Source organism: Oncorhynchus nerka, linkage group LG27 (genome assembly GCF_034236695.1).
Source record: "Oncorhynchus nerka isolate Pitt River linkage group LG27, Oner_Uvic_2.0, whole genome shotgun sequence".
NCBI lineage: Eukaryota > Metazoa > Chordata > Actinopteri > Salmoniformes > Salmonidae > Oncorhynchus > Oncorhynchus nerka.
This window is the reverse complement of record NC_088422.1, coordinates 28670477-28697839: the sequence shown is the minus strand read 5'-3', so window position 1 is coordinate 28697839 and position 27363 is coordinate 28670477. Positions and strand designations below refer to the sequence as shown.

General features: G+C 43.5%; 1 protein-coding gene across 1 annotated transcript in view; it reads left to right on the top strand.

Moving 5' to 3' along the window:
• LOC115111533 (transmembrane protein 132C-like) overlaps positions 1–27363 on the top strand; it is a 211391-nt gene extending 184028 nt beyond the window's left edge. The window contains exons 5-9 of the mRNA XM_029637679.2: positions 2610–2753; positions 10890–11098; positions 19459–19732; positions 22656–22847; positions 25487–27363. Coding sequence (XP_029493539.1) covers positions 2610–2753; positions 10890–11098; positions 19459–19732; positions 22656–22847; positions 25487–26674 — 2007 coding nt within the window. The 3' untranslated portion in view covers positions 26675–27363. The remainder of the gene's footprint in view (positions 1–2609; positions 2754–10889; positions 11099–19458; positions 19733–22655; positions 22848–25486) is intronic.

The following is a 27363-nucleotide window of genomic DNA, read 5'->3' as shown; positions in this document are numbered from 1 at the left end:
CTGTAGGCTGGGACAGCATTTGGAGCTTGGCCGGCTGCTTCTCATGCTGGCTGTGTCACTCTGGCTGACACCATAAATCTCACTTATTTTCAGATCCAAGCCAGACGCAGGCAAGAATTATGGTCCAGACAACATTGCCAGGCAGCGACTGCACCGTGCTGAATGCTAACAGAGAACCGCATGATAAACTGGGCAGCCACTTCTCCTACACGTTACAGGGCAAAGGCTGAAAAACACTCTCAATCTGTGTGGCTGAGACAGGGCTGATTGGCTATCAAATAGAGTTCAGAACTGGTAGCTATTTGCTCCTGGGTCGCAGAACAACACGTATCAAGGCCATGTGAGGTAGTCGCTCAAAATAAGTGGGTTGTAGGTATCTGGTTTCTCAGGTACAAGAGTGACAGAAATGTATCCCATACTTAAAGAGTAACTTTCCCAGTCAGGTGGTAGCATTACTAGTTAATAGAGTAATCATTCCTATACTACAGGAATCTGGCTCATATTTCCCTATGACCTCTGTCCCATACAGACTCAGCTTTAAGTAACTCTCCTGTTGTGCACCAATGCTCTCCGTTTTGCATTAAATTGCGCTGTCTGTGTGTGGCTGGCTGTGTGGGCCATTGAAGCATCTCTGTGACATTCCACTGTGGCTTATTACTGCCAGGACCTGCTCTCTCGTTTCTCCTGCTGGTTCCAGCCTGCTGGGTCACTTCCAGCATCTGTAATGCTCTGTGTTTCATCGAGTCTCAACCATTTACCTCATCATCTATTATAAAAGACCCTCTGGAAATGGAGGAATCCCAGCAGGGACAGAATTAATTTACTGCAGCCGCTAATTCAGGGAATTTGAATCAAAGTCAGCAAAGTCTGAATCTATATGATTCTATATGCTATATAAAAATGTTACAGTCTATAAAAAATATAATGAAAAGACATTTGAAGATAGTGCCACATTATTGATTTTGTGAGTCCTTGGTATTTTTTGTCTCAACCAATAATAATTTCACTCAAGCCTGAATGGACTGGTAATTGACGCTTACAAACGTCCATGCTCCTTTTAACAGAACGTAATCCCCCTTTTCTCTCTTTTTTTCAATGCCTCTTATTCACAAGCACACAAACACAAGTGAAAGTCTCAAGGAGCAGTGTACAAATCCATGTGTTTTCCCCTCATGCAGAGAAAGGGCAATGTTGACAGGAAGTCAAACACACAGCAGATAGAGCCTGTCACAAGGTGTCAGTATTAGTGATATGAAAGGATAGAGACGTCGTTTTTGAATTAGGTTAATATCCATACCTAAATTCTGCATAATGTCAAGCCGTCGTCAAAGCATTTGAGAGCCAAGTCTTCAATACAGCTTTAACTGAGCAAAGTAAAGAGGGCCGCTCAGTTTCTGCCCATTGTAAAGCCCTTTCAAAGCCAAACCATTGAAATGATTGTGAACCTCTTTATAGAGGTTTCACAGTAGCAATTAAACAAGACGACCTTGCTTGGTATGACCTTTTTCACTCTATAGGATTCAATTGTCATGTGGGTTCCTCAATAGAGCAAAGAGCAGACAGTCCTCAATGACTTAAAGGCTGTGTACCTTGGCTCCAAGGCATTTCTAGTGGTGGTTCAGCTTATTTAGCCGTCTAATTGAAATTGAGATGTAGTGAATGGCTATAACAGACAATGTAATGTTCATGTCTGGCTAAGACAGTAAAGCCTTTCCCAGGCCTATCTTAATTGAACCAAGTATATCTTCTGACAGTGTGATGGCTGTGTAATGAAAGTTTAAGAGCTCTATTGGGAGTAATGAACCCCTGCCGATCCTCTTTCTCTACTAGGGTTCCCATTCACTAACAGTACTAAGGTCAGACACAGCTGCCCACTCACTAATAGTGCTGAGCTTGCTTCTCTACTCAGAGCTGTGAACTCACTAACAGTAATGAGTCAAAAGCGGTGTTCGTTCTAGAGCTGTCCACCTAGAAGCAGTGCTGATTCTGGAGCTGTCTACTCCACAGCCGTCCACTCAGTAATGGTGCTGATTCTGGAGCTGTCTACTCCACAGCCGTCCACTCAGTTTATGGTGCTGATTCTGGAGCTGTACATTTTTAGAGATTTTCACTCTGTAATCGTGCTGATTCTAGAGCTGTCCACTCATTAATGGTGCTTATTCTGGAGCTGTCCACTCTAGAGCTGTCCACTCAGTAATGGTGCTGATTCTAGAGCTGTCCATTCAGTAATGGTGATGATTCTAGAGCTGTCCACTCAGTAGTGGTGATGATTCTGGAGCTGTCCACTCTAGAGCTGTCCACTCATTAATGGTGCTTATTCTGGAGCTGTCCACTCTAGAGCTGTCCACTCAGTAATGGTGATGATTCTAGAGCTGTCCACTCATTAATGGTGCTTATTCTGGAGCTGTCCACTCTAGAGCTGTCCACTCAGTAATGGTGATGATTCTAGAGCTGTCCACTCAGTAGTGGTGATGATTCTAAAACTGTCCATGGTGCTGTTGTAGAGCTGTCCACACAGTAACAGTTCTGATTGTGCAGCTGTTTTTCTCCTTAGTGTATTCTGATAGTACTATGTGTTTGACTGTGATGGTCCCCTGTCTCTCTCTCAGGACACAGAGATCCTGAACACGGCCGTGTTGACAGGGAAGACAGTGGCTGTCCCGGTGAAAGTGGTGACCATCGGAGCAGACGGCACGGTCACTGACGTCTCAGAGGCAGTGGACTGTTGCTCCACAGATGAAGATGTGGTCAAGGTCAGTCAGGGGAAACTAATCCCAAATAAATTATTTGAGTCATAGACAACAAAAAATCTTTATTATCAAACTTATAATAAATGTTTTTCTAAGCCTCATTCTTGCATTCTCTTCTCACTAGCAGTGTAATTTTGAAACATTGTCGCTCAAATTACCATAACATTTCAAGTAATTTATGTGCATATTGAGTTTGTATATGGTTAGAAAATATTGCTGTTCGAAAAAGTGGCAGCATGTTTGCATGAGCGTCATGCAATTTATTTTTATTTTTTACATGTTGGTATTATTTGAGTGTGCAGATGTCTTAATTGAATTCCAGTGACCAGTGTTTAGTGACCAGTGTTTAGTGACCAGTGTTTAGTGACCAGTGTTTAGTGACCAGTGTTTAGTGAGTGAGATGGAGTTTCCAGTGAGATGGGTTTCAGCTAGCTCATGGAAGGTGGAGCATATTGAAGAATGGTCAAGTGCAGTTGCATGGTCATTTATTGTTGTATTGACTGTAGTCTGAGCCTTACTCATTGCCAGTTGCAAGAAGTGACAAAACTCAAGTACGTTTAGAAAAAATGTATTTGTATTTCATTTTTCATTCATCCAAATTCAGTCTTCAGACTTTGGATATTGACTTCATTCCACACATAACACTGCTTTGAAGCACTGTGTTTTTCTTGTGTTCACATACAGTGGGGCAAAAAAGTATTTAGTCAGCCACCAATTGTGCAAGTTCTCCCACTTAAAAAGATGAGAGAGGCCTGTAATTTTCATCACAGGTACACTTCAACTATGACAAACAAAACGAGAAAAAAAATCCAGAAAATCACATTGTAGGATTTTTAATAAATTTATTTGCAAATTATGGTGGAAAATAAGTATTTGGTCAATAACAAAAGTTTATCTCAATACTTTGTTATATACCCTTTGTTGGCAATGACAGAGGTCAAACGTTTTCTGTAATTCTTCACAAGGTTTTCACACACTGTTGCTGGTATTTTGGCACATTCCTCCATGCAGATCTCCTCTAGAGCAGTGATGTTTTGGGGCTGTTGCTGGGCAACACGAACGTTCAACTCCCTCCAAAGATTTTCTATGGGGTTGAGATCTGGAGACTGGCTAGGCCACTCCAGGACCTTGAAATGCTTCTTACAAAGCCACTCCTTCATTGCCCGGGCGGTGTGTTCGGGATCATTGTCATGCTGAAAGACCCAGCCACGTTTCATCTTCAATGTCCTTGCTGATGGAAGGAGGTTTTCCCTCAAAATCTCACGATACATGGCCCCATTCATTCTTTCCTTTACACGGATCAGTCGTCCTGGTCCCTTTGCAGAAAAACAGCCCCAAAGCATGATGTTTCCACCCCCATGCTTCACAGTAGGTATGGTGTTCTTTGGATGCAACTCAGCATTCTTTGTCCTCCAAACACGACGAGTTGAGTTTTTACCAAAAAGTTCTATTTTGGTTTCATCTGACCATATGACATTCTCCCAATCTTCTTCTGGATCATCCAAATGCTCTCTAGCAAACTTCAGACGGGCCTGGACATGTACTGGCTTCAGCAGGGGGACACGTCTGGCACTGCAGGATTTGAGTCCCTGGCGGCGTAGTGTGTTACTGATGGTAGGCTTTGTTACTTTGGTCCCAGCTCTCTGCAGGTCATTCACTAAGGCCCCCCCGTGTGGTTCTGGGATTTTTGATCACCGTTCTTGTTTTCATTTTGATCCCACGGGTGAGATCTTGCGTGGAGCCCCAGATCGAGGGAGATTATCAGTGGTCTTGTATGTCTTCCATTTCCAAATAATTGCTCCCACAGTTGATTTCTTCAAACCAAGCTGCTTACCTATTGCAGATTCAGTCTTCCCAGCCTGGTGCAGGTCTACAATTTTGTTTCTGGTGTCCTTTGACAGCTCTTTGGTCTTGGCCATAGTGGAGTTTGGAGTGTGACTGTTTGAGCTTGTGGACAGGTGTCTTTTATACTGATAACAAGTTCAAACAGGTGTCATTAATACAGGTAACGAGTGGAGGACAGAGGAGCCTCTTAAAGAACAAGTTACAGGTCTGTGAGAGCCAGAAATCTAGCTTGTTTGTAGGTGACCAAATACTTATTTTCCACCATAATTTGCAAATAAATTCATTAAAAGTCCTACAATGTGATTTTCTGGATGTTTTTTTTCTCATTTTGTCTGTCATAGTTGAAGTGTACCTATGATGAAAATTACAGGCCTCTCTCATCTTTTTAAGTGGGAGAACTTGGTGGCTGACTAAATACGTTTTTGCCCCACTGTAGTTTAATTATAATCTCAACTGCTATACACAGGCTGTAAAGTGCCTTAGGATTCTATTCAGGTTAGCCACTGACATGTGACAAATAGGCACACATTGTTTTCATTTGCACAGCAGTAAAGACAGAACAATAGGGGTGCATGTGGGTGCGCCTGATTATGCAACAACTAAGACACTGGGAATTATTTCTTTGAACTAAATAGGATTGAATGAGAGCAAATATGTAATGATTGACAATATACATGGCATTTTGGCCTTGCAAAGAATTGTACGTTCAAGCTTACAGTATGTTAAATCAATAAACAAATCCGGAACAGACAAGAAAACTCTCTATTTTTAGAGTCTGTTTTCAGATTTAAGCCCCAAGACATGATACACAAACACAGAAGAAGAAAGCATTTAATAGGGAAACATCAATGACAGGTCGCTTGAGTTTTCATTTCTTTTCCGTGACTCTCTCAAACCGAGGGCACACTACACAAAACGCAACACCAAGCCCAGAACAGTACAGTGGGATTCAGGCAGAGCCTCCACATCAATGGCTCACTTCTGTTCTCTGAGAAATCCTCCTCCTGACTCACAGTGACTGGTTCATTATCAATGGAATGGCTAACTCTCCAAAACACCAACTGGAGTAGAGACAGAGCCTTCAATCTGTCCACAGTCTGTTTCCCATCCTAACTGGCTGACATGTCAGACAGGTCCATTATGTGCCAAAGGCTCTGCCAGTTGATGTCGGTTTCCCTCTCTTTGAACATGTCATGAAGATGAAATCAGCCAGGGAGACAAAGACCTGGGACATCCTAATTACAGGCACATTTATTATGAAGACATCCAATAGAGCTTCCTATAAGCCCAGTATAGTGTTAACTGACCATTGTAAAGAAAGAGGTAGCTACTCTGTTTACTCTGATGAGCTACAGGGAGGATGGAATTTTGGCCTTGTTTTTACACTCCACGTCTAAAAGATGATTTTCTTCATGTGTGTTTTAGAGGAAACGTTTTCTGTCGGCTACTCTACCACATTAGCATTGTGTTGTCGGCTATAATTAGAAAACTGAAGACCCTCCACACCAGAGTGATTTTCTGAGAAAAGGAACAACCGCATATAAAGAGGTTGCTGATTCAGGATGCCTGTGCTTTGAGTAGAAATACACGTGTTTAATGTATAAACCGGTTGGGTGAAGAAGAGCTAGATTGTGTCAGTTCTTTTCTAGTCATGAGTGTAAACATAACTACTTCATGTCATTTGGGCCTGGGGAATTGAAGGCAGTGTTAAGTAAACACAGGGTGCCACATCACCTGAATAATGAATCACTGTGCTCATTTCCTGCTGCTTTATTCACTCTGTAGCTTTATAATTACACTGAATCATTTTAAAAGGATGCCTCATCTGCCATTCTCCCTGAACCCCAGCTAGAGAATAACGCTACTTAAAAACAGATCTGTGTTGACAGGTACAGGCAAAGATTTGGCCATATTATCATTTGTTTGCATATTTGTATACATACTTTTTTGGGGTGCATGGCTTTGACAGGCCTGCTAAAGGACTGATGAGACCCAATGTAGGCAAACGTGCCAGCCAGTAAAGAGAGTAGCGTATGTGAGCGGCCCACACTCTCCCCTGGTTCCAGACCAGTTCGGTGTCCCACTCTGTGCAGTATTTGTGGATACACTGAGGTTATTACTCCGACAGTAGTTGAGATACCCTCTCCAGGAGGTGTCAGGCATTCTGCTCTGCAGAACGTGTGATGTTTGGGTTCTGTGTGTCCCCTCTCTCAGCCAGCCTCTGGCATCTCATTGAAGATACTGGTGAGGGAGAATGATTGCTCACATTCGATCACTGTAGCTTCTCTGCTAGACCTAGCGTCTACACAAACCGCCCATGTAGGTTTGGAGTTTTTTTAAATGTTGACGAAACTGACGCAGGGAGCATGAAATCTTGCACCTCACCATGCACACGCTAGTCTAGGGTCCATATTCTCACTTTGAATTACACGGTGAGAGCTAAAGAGAGTAGGAGAGAGCAAAGGAGACAGAATTGTCATCACAAATACCATTCCCTTTATCAGGCTGCCTTGATTGGTCTGACTCTATTGCTGTAACTACCCTTTGTTCATCCTTTGGCTTTACTCTGACAATCATGTATGTGGTATTTATGTGGTATTCTTTCCTATCGCCTCCTGCTTGAGATTGCTCAGATGAACCCATTGTTGTACTAGTTAACCCCGTTTAATCCATATCTCTGTCATCCATAAAGCTACAAACTATAGGTTGAGTCAGTGCAGAAGTACTATGACAGATGAGATCTGGGGTATCAATCCTCCTCTCCCAGCTCCACTGAGCGCTGCTGTCACCACTAGAACCACTGCACTCAGGATAAATGATAGCTGTATAGACCAGTTCTCAGGAAAGCAACATCATCACTCATTCTTGTTTTCTCCACCTCTGATCTGTGTAGCGTGAAAGATACAAAATGTTTGGGACATTCTACATGTAACACAATAGCCTTGGTGTGAAAGTGAAACCAATAAAACTCTCAATCCCAGACCTGAAACATTATGTCCAATAACAGTCCTGGTCTGTAAGTGAAGGCATTGTTCATGAAGAGCACAAGTTAATTTAGATTGCCATTTCAGGTGCTTCACTCAATTAATTTTTATGAATTTAAGCACTTGTCTTTGAAGGGAGGGATCTGATTTACGTGGATTCCTGGTCTGTTTATTGCCATGTAGATGGGTTCCTCCAACCAGGGAGGGGGCACAGGAGGATTCACGGGTGCCCCTAGGTGCTGTGCTGATATGAGTGGCACGGCTGATGTGGACCGTTGGCTGCTTAATTGATTCTGTCAAGCCAACTCCTATATTCAACACCTATGCCTGCCCACCGTCATGCTTCTCCAATCCCATCCCTCATATCTACCACTGATTGTATCTGTCTGGCAAGTCGTTCATTTCCTGGGCTAGATCCTGAGACAGCCTTAATGTCCTCCGTAAGTATTCTCCCGTTAGCTGCCTAATGTGTCTGATTCATGTGCCTCTGGATCCTCCTGGACGTTTATGATATCTTGAGGGATGAGTGTGACAGAGACTGTATAACTCACAGTGAAGTGGTCGCTTCCCTCCAGTCTTCTACAATACCAGCCTTCCCGTGTCAGCCTACTGAGGAGGAGGATGGTGAGTGTGTACGTAAAAGTATTGATTGTGAGTGAAGATGGCTGATAATGTGCCACTGGGGGCCAGTGTTAGTCCGTGTAATGTGTTAGGATGGCTGGACTTCATCTACCATGTCCTCCATAATTGTTTCTGCTCAGATTATTGAGAATTAGAGAAGCTGCAGCAGGCAGTTACTGTCAGGTGCCATAGTGCCAGCACTCAGCACTCAGACAAGCTGTTAGGACATGTTGCTGTCCTCCACACTCACCCCTGACATATGTAGGTTTAATATAATATCGCAGACAGTGATTATCTTTGCGGCCAAAGCACTGCTGTAAAGCATAAAGCGTTGCATTGTGTGTGTGTGTGTGTGTGTGTGTGTGTGTGTGTGTGTGTGTGTGTGTGTGTGTGTGTGTGTGTGTGTGTGTGTGTGTGTGTGTGTGTGTGTGTGTGTGTGTGTGTGTGTGTGCGTGGGTGAGTACATCAAATGGCACTTGAAGAAATGCTGCTTAGTGTCATTTTGTTTATCAGTGATGTTACAACCGTGATGTGCTGTGCAGACCTGTTGTAAAGTTTCAACTCTAGGGAAATGGCTTTGACATTGTCTGTCGAAGGCACTTTACGAGAGAGAGAGAGAGACAGAGACAGAGACAGACAGACAGAAAGAGATAGAGAGAGAGAGAGCGAGAGAGAGAGAGACAGAGAAAGAGACAGAGACAGACAGAAAGAGAGAGAGAGAGAGCGAGAGCGCAAGGGTGAAGAGAACAATAGAGCCTGATAAGAAGTGAGGACTCCTTTGACATCTTTATCAGTCCAAACAGACTCACACATCAAGCTCTGACAGAGCAGAATCCGCTCAGTCTGTTGTGAAGAAGCAGAGTTTTAATAACTTTATTAGAAACCAGTAGCAATACAGCAATGCTGCCAGTCTTTGCAATAAAACAATTACATCATCATCATCATCCTCTTCATTATTTGTGCCATTATAAGTTGTAGAAATAGTGGTCCTAATATGTATTGGTTTAATACAGAATGACTATTCCCCAGACCAGGAAGAAACAATTAGACATAGTGTGGTGGGTTCACCTTACAAAGCTTCCTATTGCAGATGTAGAAAACTACAGCAGCATGCTGAGTGAAGATATCCAGTGGTAAGAAATCCATTTGAGAATTGAAGTCTAAAGCAGTCCTTTGAAGGAAGCTCTGATAGTTGACTGTAGCCCTTGGGCTGCCCTACAGTGTACCCCAGACCTCCTTAGAAGGATTCATGTCAGGGAGAGCAAATAAGTAACAAAGGCTTGAAACTCAGAAAGGCTTGTGCTTATGTTTGGTGAAAGTGAGGGAAGGACATGAGCAACAACAGGAGACATGGAGCATTGAGCAGGTGGGAGTCTGGGGTTCTAAAGCTGCCTCAGACGAGCAGTGATGCAGGGAGAGGAGAGTTCGGGAAGAGCTGGGTATCTGTCACACAATCCCTTTTCCTTGAAGACACACTGTACGTTCTGTGAATGATGATTGCTTATTCATCTCTTATATCTGGCAATAAAGAAGCAACTTGAAATGGGAAAATATATTTTATGATTTCATCTCAATTCATCTCATTGAAGTAGTAAACTGCTAACGGGAGCTTTCTCAAAATACCTGCTTTCAAAATAGATCAATTCCCTACTCTGTATGCTTTTAGAAGTGTGTGAGTGTGTGTATGTTTGTGGCTGGGCAGGTGTGTGTGTGTGTGTGGGGGGAGGGGGGTGTTCCATGTTTGTGTGTTCGATGCACTCCTGTAACTGCCGGCCACCCCTCTGAAGGCCCTTTGAGGTTTTGTGTGTATTTGTGGTGCTACATGGCTACATGATAGGGTTTTAAGAGAGAGAGGCTGGGTGTGGATCAAAGAGTAGTTGCTAGTGAAGGAGCTGTGAAGCCCTGCTTCTTTCAATGGCATGCAATTGGCCCAGTGATTTCCTCTAAAAGGCCATTTCTGAAACAGATGATTTTGAGTTTGTCATGTTATCAGCGGAGACCTGCATTCCTCTCTCTAGCTTCCATCTGTTGGTGCTGCATTTAGCCCCGGGGCATATCTAGGTCATCTAGGAGGCTGCATTTAGCCCGGGGCATATCTAGGTCATCTAGGAGGCTGCATTTAGCCCCGGGGCATATCTAGGCCATCTAGGAGGCTGTATTTAGCCCCGGGGCATATCTAGGTCATCTAGGAGGCTGCATTTAGCCCCGGGACATATCTAGGTCATCTAGGAGGCTGCATTTAGCCCCGGGGCATATCTAGGTCATCTAGGAGGCTGCATTTAGCCCCGGGACATATCTAGGTCATCTAGGAGGCTGCATTTAGCCCCGGGGCATATCTAGGTCATCTAGGAGGCTGCATTGCAACCCTCTATCCACACATTCAAAGATGTGCCCCTGCCCTCTTCTCTCCTTTTGTAGTTGGGAATAAATAGAGGGGATGGCAATAAATAATGCTGAGGGACACAACACTTTATCTGGCCTATAGTGCATCTCATTCTGTAAGGGTCGAGATAAAATACATCCTACAGTACAGTACAGTACAGCACAGTTTGGAAAGTGTGTGTGTGTGTGCATGCCAGCATTGTCCGTTGAGTTGGGTTTGGCTGGTCCTGATGGTGCTGCTTTGTCTGGGTATCTCCTTGTGATAATTACACATGCTTCTCTCCCCCTCCTCCCTATTCCTGTCCAGGTGTCAGACAGGTGTGACTATGTGTTTGTGAATGGGAAGGAGATGAAGGGCAAGGTGAGGATGATGGTGAACTTCACCTACAGCTACCTGAGTGCTCAGCTGGAGATGAACGTGTGGATCCCACGGCTGCCCCTCCAGATCGAGGTGTCTGACACAGAGCTCAGCCAGATCAAGGGGTGGAGGGTGCCCATCATGGCAAGCAGCCAAAGGTATGTGTCCCTCTTCCCCTTCCATAGAATCACATAGGCTCTTATTCATGCATGCTGTCCTAGCCAGATAAGTGGACAGAACATGGGAAATGGGGATGATTGAAAGAGCATGCACAACAGCTCTTTCGTAGACATAAGATACCTTGTTCTTCACTTTGTATAAACATGATTAATATATAAATGCCTGCCATATTTATCTCCAGCCAACATGATTTTCTGGCAGTATAGGATCTTGTTGTGTGCTATTGACAAATACATCATTTGTGTCCAAGTTGACATCAATTTAAAACGTCTTAGTTATTAAGTCCCCATATGGGGATGCCAAAAAGTCCCACCTGTTTGCTCTCTGTTTCGACTCTCTAAGAGGAGCTGAATTGAAGTGTGAGGTTTCAGACCCCACATTTGCATAGGGAGTGACGTGTCATGTTTTCTGGCCTATCCAGACAAAGAATAAAATGATCTCTTCCACTGAGCGAGTGAGCTCAGCTTGAGGGACAGCAAATGAACGGTGACCGTCTAGCGAGTCCAGACATTGTGGTTTCATCTCACTGGGATATTCTCAGCTGGATTTAGAGCTCTCAACATGAAAAAAATTGTAAATAATTTCATATAATTTAAATAAGAGCACTTTCTCTCGATCACCTGCTTAAAGCTGAAGTTGCAAGGAGTTTGCACACATTTTAATGTTGTCTTTGTACCGCTCAGTGGACGCTTAGGAGACAATTAGCTGTCAACAGTTATATCAAATAGTGCCAATACTGTCACTAAGTATGATCATATTTATTTTACAGTTATAAGAAATGTGACATTTTATTGTAAGTCGTTTATAATTTGTTTGTTACTATATTTAGAAAGCACTTCAGTAATTTCAAGCCTTATTGACAAACTTTTCTTGTGTAAGAAAAAAAACATGCTTGAGCTTGTGTCCTCAAAAGTTAGTACACCTCAGCAATTTATTTTAAAAAATACCAGAAAGGTGAGTTCCCGAGCTTTCTAAAGCTATGCAACATTACCAGTTATTGTTTATATCCATCATAAAAAAATGATTATGTTTGAGTATGTCTATTTAGGCAGAAATCTAAATGCTGTCCTATCATTCAACTTGAAGTGCAATGTTGTTTTTAGAATTGAATGACCCTGTACCAGTGCCTCTTGCCCCTCTGTATTAAGTATATTCTCCTGTGTGTAGTATTGTGTACAGTGGGAGCTCTGATCACACTGACTGTATTGGATTGCCGTCATGGTGGGCTCACACAGGGTAATGAGGGCTGTGTTGTGTTGGACACAACTACCATGGTTGCTTCTGGCTCACTGCAGGGCCTGACATTATTAGAGCTGTCTGAAGGTCACCCCTCTCTCCCCCGAGGCCTCGTCTCCAATAGCACCTTACCCACCATTCTGCTGGCCTCACACTCTTTGACACCCATCAATGGAGGGAGCAGACATAGGTCAACATACTAGAATTAGTACTGAACATGTTCACTATTGGACCTGGTTTGAGTCCCCTCTCTCACCTGCCAGCTTGGACATGAAGGCGTCTGGCTCCTTTCTAATTAGCTGTTATCTTATTCAACATTTTCACTAACTGAGGTGAGAGGCATATAGTTTGGATTTGTGGGGGCTTGTTGTGTTATGTTGTTTTCCTATTGTGTGTTGGTATGCCCCTATCAGCAGGGACAGTCCATTTCTGTTGTACTTGTTGATGAGTGTGTTTGGTCTGGCATGGAAGCTGACAGACCGCTGGGAGTTTGTTTTCTCCCTCTCCTCCTCTCATCTTTGTTTATCAGGGAATAACAGGCGTAACCTTGCAAAATAGCGGGGTGACTGGTGACGAGAGCGGGCACCTGGCACCCGTCCACAGTCCAAGTAACCCACAGAGCACGGGCCCATTCAGAGCCTCAATACCAAGAGAAGGGACCTGCCTTCGTCAGATAGGCTGCTAAGTGTGCCACAGAGACAAGACAGAGAGAGAGAGAGAGAGACCATTGGGATCCAGATTATGTGTGTCCAGGCCTGGGAGTGGGATGCTTGCCAGAATGCTAGCTCCACAGTCTTGCATTTGCGGGGTTTGCCTCCCCCTCCCAGCAGCCCCAATCAAAACATGGACAAGATAAGTGTTTACAGGCAGGCACATGAATGAATTCCCCTCGCTCAGGGATACAAGTGTGCTCTCTGTGAGGGATGTGCAACATGTCATGATGATTTTCTTCTCATGGCAATGTTTCCTTTGTTCCGGGACCGGGTAACGTGTGTGAAGGGTTCTTATGTTCTGTTTTAAGAACATCTGCATGTTTCTTATTATATAAGTGAGTGTATGTTGTCCTCAAATGCTGAACTTGCCAAAACAATGTCACTAACTGTCCTCTTTCGACATTACAATTTGGACACGGTCTCTCCCCCGGGGGGGGGGGGGGGAGATTTGTTGGCCAGAGAACTGATCTCTCTTGCCTGTCTGACTGCCTGCTCCCCGCCTGCCCTGGTCTGTCTCTCCCGTACAGGTGCACTCGCCACTCTCTCTCTCCCCATAGTTTTGCTCACCTACATCATATTCATACATCACTGACTTCTTATTGATCTGCTGTTGGACTATTTGATTAGTGACTCTTAGGACAATAAACGTACATGTTGCTGTTGTTCATTTTGCTGTTGTCTACCCTTGGCTTTTACAATGTTGCCGATACTTTTCTAACCCATTGCTCTATGAATGACAAAATATATGACTGTTTCTCCCTCGAGTTTTGTGAGAAACCCCACGCTTGCTCCGAAATGCACGTGAGAACTATGCACATTTCTCCCAAACAATATGGGAGAAATCGGACTCTCGCGCTCACATGTCAGGACTGTTCTCTTGGTACTTAACCAGTCAGGACTATTCTCTTAATACTTAACCATGTCTCTCGGTTTTACACATCTCCTGAAATATGTCACGTTAAAGATTCTGGTGACTATGGATTCTCGTTCAAGTGCTGTCTGTAAAATCCAAATGTTGTAACCCTCGACCTAGACTTACCATTATCTTGCTGCTTCTATGGTCTGGAAATGTGCAATCTAACCCAGGTCCTGACATTCTTACCCCTGCCAAATGAAGTAGTCAGAGTGGCCTGAAGTTTCTGCATATGAATGCAAGAAGTCTTCTGCCGAAGCTTGATTTTGTGAATATATTGATAGAAACTGCCGACCCGGATGTATTTATGCTTTCTGAAACCTGGCTACAAAAATCTATTACAGGCAAAAATAGTGGCATAAATGGGACAATGTTTTTCGTACAGATCATAAATCTGAGGGTGGTGTTGCTGTATACGTAAAAGACAAGTTCTCGGTGGTCGTTCTGACTTCTGTTACTAAACTTAAGCAATTTGAATATCTGTCTTTGAACCTAAACCTTGGCTCATTTTTAAATATTGTTGTATCTTGTTGTTAAAGACCTTTATCTACTACTGTTGGCTCTCTGGATTGTATTTTCGAATTGTTATCACAGCATGTCAACTCTGAGTTTGTCTGGATGGGTGATCTGAATCAGGACTGGTTGACATCTAGCTCTGATCAACTCTAAATTCTATGCAATACCTATAATCGCACTCAGATTGTCAACAGTATAACTAAGTTGAATATAAAATATCCTCTGAAATCCTCTTTGATTGATTTGATCTTAACCAATACTCCTCATCGTTTTAATGCTTCTGGTATTTTTGCAAATGACATAAGTGATCACTGTGCTATTGCCTGTGTGAGAGATGGTAAAATTCCTAAGAAATCTCCATGTCATTATGAAAAGAAACAGGAAGCGGTTTGATATTCAAGGTTTTATACATGATGTATCTAGCACTGAATGGAATAGAATGGAATGAATCCCTGATGTTGAACTACCCTTTTCCACAACACATTCTAGGATGTATGCAATAGTCCCTTTAAATAAATGCAGGATTAAAGGCAAAGAGAACCCTTGGTTTACTAAGGAACTTAGTCATAAGGGAACAAAATGCTATGTGGGCTAAAGCAAGAGGGACTGCTTCGGCAGATTATTGGATGGCTTTTAAATGTCTTCGAAATATGGGTTTGGCTATGATCCATAAATTGAAAGCAGACCACTACCTGAAAACTACTTCAGATAATTTAAATAATCCATCCAAATTCTGGCAAGTAGTGAAGGGTTTGGAGTGCAAAAAAGATACACAGCTTCCCAAACAATTGTTGGTCGACACACATATTGTAACTGAGAGAACCTCCGTTCTGAAAGCCTTGAATCAGCATTTTTTATTTTATAGATGCAGGCAGTTTATTTGAAAAGGCTAAAGGTATAATTGAGCCCCCTATGAGTATACCTGACACCCCTGTGCACTCCTTCACCATGTTCTCCTTTTCATCCTTCTCTGTTTCAGAAGTGTGTAAAGCCCTGAAAGAAATAGTTGGAAAGAAGTCCCCTGGCCCTGATGAACTAGACCCCCACTTCCTGCACCTAGCTGCAGACATCATTGCTCCCCCTTAACATGTATTTTTAACCTCACGCTTGATGTTATGGCAATCTCCAAGTTATGGAAATCTGCTTTCGTACTGCCTCTCCTGAAAGGTGGAGATCCTTCGCTACTTGACAACTTCAACCCATATCAAAATTCTCTGTATTGTCAAAGGTACTGGAGTTCTTAGTTATTAGGCAGCTAAAGGCCTACTTCCAAGAAAACAACATCTAAATAGAATACAATCAGGTTTCAGGTCTGGCAGCACTGTTTCAGCAACATTGAAGGTTTTAAATTACATTCACTGTGCTCTTGACAAGAAGTTACATTGTGTGTCTGTCTTTATTGATTTATCGAAGGCGTTTGACACCGTGGACCATGCTGTGTTAGTGCAAAGGTTAAAATGTTGTGGAATTACTGGTCATGCTCTATATTGGTTTATAAATTACCTATCAAATTGCACACAAAGTGTATTGGCAGATGGTTGTAAATCTGAGTTCATAGAGGTGTGCTCAGGTGTTCCGCAAGGTTCTATTTTTGGCCCACTGTTGTTCATTGTGTATATCAACAACATTGGGGATCTTATTGAAACAGCGGATGTTCATTTTTATGCAGATGATACTGTTCTTTATTCAAGAGGTAGTAGTTTATCTTTAGCTTTTGAAAATGCCCAAAGAGCATTTAACATCATACAACAGCATCTGTATGATTTAAAGCTCGATCTAAATTTGTGTAAAATAAAATGCATGGTATTTTCAAATGCCAGGCATGTTACTAATCATGTCATTGCTACAATGGCTGGACATACTATAGCAAGTTATAACAAGTTAAAGTGTACAAATATTTGTGTGTGTAGGTTGATGATAAGCTGAGCTTCACTGTGCATGTAGAGAACTTGATAAGGAAGCTAAAGCTGAGAATAGGTTTTTATTACCGGCATAAGGCTTGTTTTTCTTTGGAGGCCAGGAAGGAGCTGGTACGATGTACATTACTGCCGGTTCTAGATTTGAGTAATGTTATATATATGCAGGCCTCAACCACTACCCTGAGAGCACTTGATTCAGAGTATCATGCAGCCCTCAGGTTCATTACAAATCAAAAACGTCTAACACATCATTGTGATTTCTACAGCGCTGTGGCTGGTCATCATTGACCTTGCGTAGGCTTAAACACTGGTATACACTGATTTATAAGGCCATATTGGGTAAAATGCCATTTTAATGCCAGTTCTTTTTTAATCAGGTCGGTAAATTATGGTCCCATTCTCATTTGCTTCTAACAGTATCAAAAATTATAACAGGTCATGGTAGAAAGAGTTTTAGTTACTCAGCTCCGTGGTCCTGGAATTCTCTCCTGAACATTTCAAAATGTGATGATCTAGTTTGATCTAGTTGGTGGAGTTTAAACACTCGATCGATGTATATATCATAGAAGAGTGTAATTGTCTTTGGGACAGCTGTTTTTTAGTCAAGACTTTCATGTTTTTTAACGTAATATGTCATTGTTGTTCTGTATGTGTGTTTATAGTTTTGTTAATGTATGTAAGTTGTTTCGCCTGAAACGTTGTTCCCCCTGCTGCTATTGGACCAGGTCTCTCTTGGAAAAGAGATGTTATCTCAATGAGAAAAACCTGTATGAATAAAGGTTAAAATATATATAAATAAATAAGCGGCTGGTAGTCTAGCAATTAAGAGCCCTTTCCCCAATCACATCCTCACTCTGCACCAAGCACATCCTCCTACTGCCCCAATTCCATCCTCACACTGCCCCAATTCCATCCTCACACTGCCCAATCACATCCTCACACGGCCCCAAACACATCCTCTCTCTTCCCCAATCACATCCTCACTTTGCACCAATCATATCCTCACTCTGCTCCAATCACATCCTCCCACTCTGCCCCAATCAAATTCCCCCACTCTGCCACAATCACATCCTCATACTGCCCCAATCACATCCTCACTCTCTGCCCATACTCTGACTAATCCCCTAGACTGGAGCTAGTCACTATCCAGACCCGGGTCCTAGGAGCTGGAAGACCCTCACTGTAGAGAGTATGAGTGGATGAAATTACAGTAATCTGTCAATAAATAAGATAAGCTGAACCATAACCACAGTTAAGTTGGAAATGTCACGCTACAGTGTAAAAAAAAGGCAGACAGGCGTTTGCAGTTCTTTATTCACTTTTCTTTTCGTACTATTTCTTACTGAAGACTAATTCCTTGATTTGAGTGCTTGTGCATGTGAAATAACCCTCGTCCTGAAATCCCTCTTATCTTGTCAGTGGAAGTTCTGTGCCTTAACTCTACTACTCAAGGCTGATCTCTAACACTCTCAGCTCGCGTCTTCATTGCCAGACCCTAAATAGAGACAATGCGAGAGGATAATCACAAGAATAACATTTCAAGTGAATAACTTCACTCTTTTCTCTCCCATCATGATATCAAACCTTGTGTGTGTGTGTGTGCATGTGTGTTTGTGTGCATGTGTGTCCGTGCATGTGTGTGTGTGTTTATGGCCAGACATGATGTGATTAGGTGATGAGGCAGCAGGACAGGCGAAGCCCTGTGATTATTACACTGTTGACGACAGTTCAAATTCTTGCTGTGAGATGTTACCCCACTCTTCCACCAAGGCACCTGCAAGTTCCTGAACATTTCTGGGGGGAATGGCTCTAGCCCTCACCCTCTGATCCAACAGGTCCCAGACGTGCTCAATGGGATTGAGATCCGGGCTCTTCGCTGGGCATGGCAGAACACTGACATTCCTGTCTTGCAGGAAATCACGCACAGAACGAGCAGTATGGCTGGTGGCATTGTCATGCTGGTGTGTCATGTCAGGAAGAGCCTGCAGGAAGGGTACCACATCAGGGAGGAGGATGTCTTCCCTGTAATGCAGAGTTGAGATTGCCTGCAATGACAACAAGATCAGTCCGATGATGCTGTGACACACCGCCTCAGACGGACCCTCCACCTCCAAATCAATCCCGCTCCAGAGTACAGGCCTCGGTGTAATGCTCATCCCTTCGACGATAAACATGGATCCGACCATCACCCCTGGTGAGACAAAACCGTGACTCGTCAGTGAAGAGCACTTTTTGACAGTCCTGTCTGTTCCAGCGATGGTGGGTTTGTGTCCACAGGCTACGTTTTTGCTGGTGATGTCTGGTGAGGTCAGCTGTCCGTCCTGTCTCCCTGTAGTGCTGTCTTAGGAGTCTCACAGTACAGACATTGCAATTTATTGCCCTGGCCACATCTGCAGTCTTCATGCCTCCTTGCAGCATGCCTAAGGCATGTTCACGCAGATGAGCAAGGACCCTGGGCATCTTTCTTTTGGTGTTTTTCAGAGTCAGTAGAAAGGTCTCTAGTGTCCTAAGTTTTCATAACTGTGACTTTAATTGCCTACCGTCTGTAATTAACAACCGTTCCACAGGTGCATGTTCATTAATTGTTTATGGTTCATTAAACAAGCATGGGAAACAGTGTTTAAACCCTTTACAATGAAAATATCTGAAATTATTTTGATTTTTCCTAATTATCTTTGAAAGACAGTGTCCTGAAAAAGAGACATTACATTTTTTGTTGAGTTTATTTATCTCACGAGAAGTGTGCTATGTATCTATGACATACAATCACTTGTTTAAAGCAACTTTACAGGTGAATTCCACAAAAGCAACATTGTAACCTTGTAAGCCTTGTTTTCACATTGCAATAAATATTCTCATTGAGACACAGTCCATTCTTTGAGAAGAAGACTGGTTGCTTATGGCAACTTAAACAGGATTTGCTGTCAGTGAGTGGGTGTTACATGTCCATGTTACACTTAGTATGTTCATCTTAGACATGTCCAGTGTTGGGGTTAGTTTAGGCTTTCATGTTAAAAGACTGCCTCTGTTTGTGATGGCAGGTCTGCGCGGGACAGTGATGATGAGGATGATGAAGACCGGAGAGTGAGGAGCTGCACGTTACAGTACCAGAATGCCATGGTTCGAGTTTTGACACACTTTGTGGCCGAATCCACCAACCCACGTGGTCAGCCTGCCTTCATGCTAGGCAGTGATTGGCAGGTGGACATCACTGGGCTGGTGTGGGACTTCCTGAAGGTGGAGAACCCCCAGATAGCTAAGCTTCAGGACAGACGTATACTGGTGGGACTGGACATGGGGATGACCACCATCCAGGTACGCTGTATATATGTGTGTTATAATCAGCAGTTTCCATTCAATGGCAGAGCAAAAATTAACAGAGCAAGTGAGTTAGGATTGAGGGAGGATGGAAGGAATTTGAAAATATAACCGTAAAACATCCCTCTGTTTTAATCATAGGGCTGGCAAATACCTTATAACAGTCATCTTAAGTCAGTTATAACAATGGGATGGGAGGAGATAATATCTATATTTTTGTTTCACCAACATTTTCCTTATCACTTTGTACAGTCAGCCAGGCAGGTTGTTATCAATGGTCCCATGTCACCAGCTTTAGTCTGTGGTGACAGTAAATGGGGCCTCACTCTGGTGCAGAAAGAAAGGAGGTCATCTCTCACTAGCAGGGCCCCTTCATTTGTCAGCTTCCGCTGGCTAACTGGATAAACAGCAGTCCGTTAATGATGTCTGTGTGAGACTGATCAGCAGCCTGACAGTGTGGACTCATCCATCTGTCTGCAGGCAGACGTGCCCTCATCTCCACACTCATCCATACCCGTCCCCTGGCTCCTGCCTCCCGTTAGGCTGGGCACAGAGGAAAACACCCTCCAGCCCAACAGTGGAAAACAGCACGAGATGAGACAAAACTGTGAAAAACGTTCTGTTTGTCTGTCACACCGACTACCTCACAGAGAGCTGGCAATGGGTTTCTGTGAAAGATCTAATTTATTTTCAAAATGACATTAATGAAATTAGATTTACACTAATTAGATTACCAGGAAAATTCCATTAACAGCTGAAATTAGCACTTGATTGGTCCTTGCCTCCCTCCGTGTGAATGATGGTGGTTTTCTGTCCACACCAACATTTGATGAACGTTTTATGAACAAACACCTGGCAGTGAATACTGGAAGGGCTTGTTCAGGTCACCCCAATTACTGACAAATAACTAAATATATATACTCATCATTGTAATTGGAAGCCAGCATAATGTTGGAAGGCATCAAGGTCAGAGCTGAGAATCACTGCAGGATTTACAGAGCATCCTAAAATAATGTAATAACAGGCTCCCTACCTAAACAAGGTAATGTGGTTGCGTGACAACACAGTGAAGGTGATGTTTGATGTCCACTCAGCCGTGAGCACATGCATATGAATGAGTGTGTGGCATTATACTCAGGGGTATACCAGCCTTTTATATACAGTGCATTCAGAAAGTGTTCAGACCCCTTGACTTTTTCCACATTTTGTTATGTTACAGCCTTATTCAAAAAAAAAAAAAAACACTCATCTATCTCACACAATAATCCATAATGACAAAGCAAAAGCAGGTTTTTAGAAATGTTTGCAAATGTATAAAATACAAAAAACTGAAATATCACATTTACATAAGTATTCAGACCCTTTACTCTCAGTACTTTGTTGAAGCACCTTTGGCAGCGATTACAGCCTTGAGTCTTTTTGGGTATGACGCTACAAGCTTGGCACACTTGTATTTGAGGAGTTTCTGCATTTCCTCTCAAGCTCTGTCTGGTTGGATGGAGAGCATTGCTGCACCGCTATCTTCAGGTCTCTCCAGAGATGTTCGATCAAGTCCTGGCTGGACCACTCAAGGACATTTAGAGACTTGTCCCGAAGCCACACCTGCGTTGTCTTGGCTGTGTGCGTAGGGTCGTTGTCCTGTTAGATGGTGAACCTTCACCCCCAGTCTGTGGTCCTGAGCGCTCTGGAGCAGGTTTTCATCAATGATCTCTCTGTACTTTGCTCCTTTTATCTTTCCCTCGATCCTGAGTAGTCTCCCAGTCCCTGCCGCTGAAAAACATCCCAAAAGCATGATGCTGCCACCAACATGCTTCACCGTAGGGATATGCCAGGTTTCCTCCAGACGTGATGCTTGGCATTCAGGCTGAAGAGTTCAATCTTGGTTTCATCAGACAAGAGAATTTGACCAGATAATCTTTCCTTTAGGTGCCTTTTGGCAAACTCCAAGCGGGCTGTCATGAGCCTTTTCCTGAGGAGTGGCTTCCGTCTGGCCACTCTACCACAAAGGCCTGATTGGTGGAGTGCTGCAGAGATGGTTGTCCTTCTGGAAGGTTCTCCCATCTCCACAGAGGAACTCTGGAGCTCTGACAGAGTGACCATCGTGTTCTTGGTCACCTCCATGACGAAGGAGCTTCTCAGTTTGCTCAGTTTGGTCAAGTGGCCAGCTCTAGAAAGAGTCTTGGTGGTTCCAAACTTCTTCCATGTAATAATGATGAAGGCCACTGTGTTCTTGGGGACCTTTAATGCTGCAGACATTTTTTGGTACCCTTCCCCAGATCTGTGCCTCGACACAATCCTGTCTCTGAGCACTACGAACAAGTCCTTCAACCTCATGTTTTTGCTCTGACATGCACTGTCAACAGTGGGACCTTACATAGACAGGTGTGTGCCTTTCCAAATCATGTCCAATCAATTGAATTTACCACAGGTGGACTATAAACAAGTTCTTGAAAGTTATCAAGGATGATCAATGGAAACAGGATGCACCAGAGCTCAATTTCATGTGTCATAGGAAAGGGTCTGAATACTTATGTAAATAAGGTATTTCTGTTTTTTATATTTAAGACATTTGCAACAAAAAGTTCTAAAAACCTGTTTTCGCTTTGTCATTATGGGTTATTGTGTGTAGATCTTTTTTTTTTATGTTTTAGAATAAGGCTGTAACGTGACAAAATGTGGAAAACGGGAAGGGATCTGAATACTTTCTGAATGAACTGTATCTAATGAAATGTGTTGAAAGACCAGCTCACCTCACATCCCCTGTATATCAAAAGAGTTCAGGTTTGATGATGTTTGGGTAAATAATTTGTCCTCACAAGTAACTTGTTTCTTTCAAAGAGAATACTTTTCATGTCCCGCCCATAATCTGGATCCCAATGGTCTCTCTCTCTCTCTCTCTCTCTTGTGTGTACTGGCCCAGGTGCTGTCCCCCCTGTCTGACTCCATTCTGGCAGAGAAGACTGTGACGGTGGTAGATGACAAAGTGACCATCACAGAGCTGGGGGTGCAGCTGGTCACCGGCCTGGCTCTGTCCCTGCAGCTCAGCCCAGGAAGCAACAGGGCCATCCTCGCCACGGCAACCACACAGGAAGTGCTGCACAGCCCCAAACAGGTCTGTTCAACATTCTGTATATCTTCAGAAACTACTGTCCTACTCGGTTAGTAGTCCCTTTGAGTAAGAGGGGGGATTTTACCATGGTGATGCAACAGTAACAATGTTAATTACTGTAGTTTATTTAATGTGAGCCATGACTGTTTTCATCCCATTTTACACAATTGCAGTCCTTTAATGTAAACATTTAGTAAGTACTGCAAACTGTGTGTGTGTGTGTGTGTGTGTGTGTGTGTGTGTGTGTGTGTGTGTGTGTGTGTGTGTGTGTGTGTGTGTGTGTGTGTGCGTGCGTGCGTGCATGGTTGGTTGTGTGTATTTATTTGTTCCACTGCATTCCTAACCCTCTTTAATTCCAACTCTTGAAAAGGCAGCGTGAGAGAATGTGTTTCCTTAGGCATCTAACAGAAAGGGAAGCTTAATCTCAGAGCGTGTAAAAGCAACACTGCTCTAGCTGTCCTATCGTCTTCCGCCTCCCTTTCTCCCTTGTTCTCCTTCTCTCGTGACCTCTTTGATCTGTCCATCAGCTCGCCCAACACACCCTCTATCTTTCTTTTCCTCTCATCCCTTTCTCTTTCTAGTGAGGGATAGAATGGAGGACAGGCTAGTTTTATCAGTCCAATCTCTGTAGGGAGGATGTCCGTGCGGAGATAAGCGGCCAGTAATTCCCTAGCGGATCTGTAATTAGAGAGCAATGGCGGACTACTGAAGGGATCTCCACCCCTGATCCTGGGGATTTGTCCTGTGGCCAAGATGCTTGTATGTGTCAAATCCCCATTTGCATGAACTCTCTTTAATGTGACTGTTCTTTTCCCTATCTTTTATTCTGTGGGCCCTCGGCTCTCAGAGCACAGCAGCTGAGTTAGCGAAACAGTGGATCTTAGTTAGCTATCCTCTACCCTCCCAATTCCTACTATTATAGTATATGAGTCTGTATGACTCCCAATGGCATAGGCCTACATCTCTAAAAGTAGTACCAAAAATGTTTAACCTTTATTTAACTAGGCTTGTCAGTTAAGAACAAATTCTTATTTTCAATGACAGCTTAGGAACAGTGGGTTAACTGCCTTGTTCAGGGGCAGAACAACATATTTTTTTACCTTATCTGCTCAGGGATTCGATCTTGCAACCTTTCAGTTTCTAGTCCAACACTCTAACCACTAGGCTACCTGCCTAACAATTACAATTCAATTCAATTCAATTCAAGGGCTTTATTGGCATGGGAAACATGTGTTAACATTGCCAAAGCAAGTGAGGTAGACAACATACAAAGTGAATATATAAAGTGAAAAACAACAAAAATTAACAGTAAACATTACACATACAGAAGTTTCAAAACAGTAAAGACATTACAAATGTCATATTATATATATATATATACAATGTACAAATAGTTAAAGGACACAAGATAAAATGAATAAGCATAAATATGGGTTGTATTTACAATGGTGTTTGTTCTTCACTGGTTGCCCTTTTCTCGTGGCAACAGGTCACAAATATTGCTGCTGTGATGGCACACTGTGGAATTTCACCAAAAGATATGGGAGTTTTTCAAAATTGGATTTGTTTTCGAATTCTTTGTGGATCTGTGTAATCTGGGGAAATATGTCTCTCTAATATGGTCATACATTGGGCAGGAGGTTAGGAAGTGCAGCTCAGTTTCCACCTCATTTTGTGGGCAGTGAGCACATAGCCTGTCTTCTCTTGAGAGCCATGTCTGCCTACGGCGGCCTTTCTCAATAGCAAGGCTATGCTCACTGAGTCTGTACATAGTCAAAGCTTTCCTTAATTTTGGGTCAGTCACAGTGGTCAGGTATTCTGCCGCTGTGTACTCTCTGTGTAGGGCCAAATAGCATTCTAGTTTGCTCTGTTTTTTTGTTAATTCTTTCCAATGTGTTAAGTAATTATCTTTTTGTTTTCTCATGATTTGGTTGGGTCTAATTGTGCTGTTGTCCTGGGGCTCTGTAGGGTGTGTTTGTGTTTGTGAACAGAGCCCCAGGACCAGCTTGCTTAGGGGACTCTTCTCCAGGTTCATCTCTCTGTAGGTGATGGCTTTGTTATGGAAGGTTTGTGAATCGCTTCCTTTTAGGTGGTTGTAGAATTTAACGGCTCTTTTCTGGATTTTGATAATTAGTGGGTATCGGCCTAATTCTGCTCTGCATGCATTATTTGGTGTTTTACGTTGTACACGGAGGATATTTTTGCAGAATTCTGCGTGCAGAGTCTCAATTTGGTGTTTGTCCCATTTTGTGAAGTCTTGGTTGGTGAGCGGACCCCAGACCTCACAACCATAAAGGGCAATGGGAAGGTGCTGTATACTTGCCTACTTGCCTATACTTGCCTACTTGCCTAGCTTGCCTAATGAAATAACAGCGCAGGAAAAATGCAGAAATTGTAAGTGAATTTTAAATTGGTATTTTTGAAGCCTTCATTATTCTCTACTTATGTTGAGATTGCTGTAGCTCTTCAAAATGTGATAATGTGACCTGTGTGAGGTCACTGTCAGTGTTACATAAGAAAAATATTTGTTTTTATTTGCTCTTTTTTTTGCTCTTGTTCATTGTAAGTAGTCATGTCTGTGTTTGGTTCTGTGTGTGTTACCTACTCACTGTGTGTTTGTGTGTATGTGTGTGTTTGTCCAGGAGGCCCTGATCAGCGCGTGGCTACAGTTCAGTGACGGCTCCATGGCTCCTCTGGACATGTACAACCCAGACTACTTTGTCCTGACGGCCACGTCTCTGGATGAGGAGGTGGTGACGGTGCAGCAGGACCCCTCCTGGAAGTGGCCTGTGATCGTAACCGAGTCAGAGGGCCAGGGCCTGCTGGTCAGGGTGGAGATGACTGTCTGTGAGCTCTGCCAGAAGTTCAAACGCCGCAGCGTGCTGGCTGCAGGGAACTGCAACGTCAGGGTGAAGTTTGGCCAGAGCGACAGCGGCACCTCCAGGGGCAGTGACTACGGTCCGGAGGGCGAGGAGCTAGAGAACAGGGCCAGCGACCGCAGACAGCAGTCCCCCTCCCAGGACAGGACTGGTCTGGACGGCCACTACTACGGCAGCTCCATCTCTGACATGGACAACGGGGTCATGAGGAGGGTCACCACCACCACGAGTACCATCGTCCGGAGGCCGAATGGTGACAAGCTGTCAGACGATGGGAACCAGGTCCAGAACATGCCAGACTTCTCTGAATTCCCTGCTCATGTGGACCTCCCTCGCAGCCGCAACATGGACGATGATCTGATCCAGACAGCCCGGGGCCTCAATGACCTGGAGATTGGCATGTATGCCCTGCTGGGGGTCTTCTGCCTGGCCATCCTGGTCTTCCTCATCAACTGCATCTCCTACACCCTCAAGTACCGCCACAAGGAGCTGTCCATCGAGGGCCAGGAGAGCATGAACCACGCCCATGACTGGGTGTGGCTGGGGAACGAGGCGGAGCTGCTGGAGAGTCAAGTTAGTCTGTCCCCCCAGCAGGACGAGCTCACCTCCATGGTGGACTGCACTGCAGGGTTGGAAGAAGGTAGCCACCTGCTCAACGGGGCTTCTGTCCATAAGAACGTGCAGGGCCAGGTGCACCGGGCAGCAGACACGGGGGGCTGCACAGCCAAGGACAGCAAAGGAGACTCGCCGACCACAAAGAGGAAGCGTGTGAAGTTCACCACATTCACTACCATCCTGCCGGACAATGGTTGCCCCACTGTCAGCACACTGAGCATGGGCCACAGCCAGGACATTAAGTGGGTGTGTCAAGACGTAGAGCTAGGGGACTCCAAGGAGCCCTGGAACTACATGGAGAGGTTGAATGACAGTGCTTTAAAAGAGGTGGCGTAGTCTGTGTGCTCAGTGCACTTATAGCGAACTCACCCTTATGCCTTTCACAGTGAAGTTGGCCTGGACAGCACCTAATGCTAAACCCAGAGGAGGTTGAAATCTGGAAAATGTATTTAAGGGGACAAAATAGTAATGATACCACACAGGAATAATGGCAAATCATTAACTTGAAAGAAATTAGGATGTCTGTTTATTTTTTGATATTTGTTTCTCTCTTAATATCTTCCTACCTTTTTCTCATTATTTCATTATGGTTATTTTGTAGGTAGAGTTAAATCATGTTCCCAGACTAGCTCTGCATTATTGACAAAACTATGAAATGTTACGCAGATGATATGTAGATTTAAGAATGTAACATGAATAAATATTTAAGATGTATATAAAGTACTCATAGAAAGGTTTTGGAAGTTTTGTAGCATTTTGAATATTGATTTCCTATTCCATGTCGTTTTTTTATTTATTCATTTCTTTATAAGTGGCTGGCCTCCCAGAATAGACCAGAATTAGTCTTCAGAACATCCTGCATGTGGTTTGAAATAAAGGCACAAATGTTAGGTTCATCCTCATCTTTACCAGAAGACACAGAGAAACGGCTATGTATATACTGAACAGTCCTCCTTACAAGCCATTGTATTGTTGCTCTGTATATTGTATTTTCATATCTATCATTTAAAGAATATTCAACAATG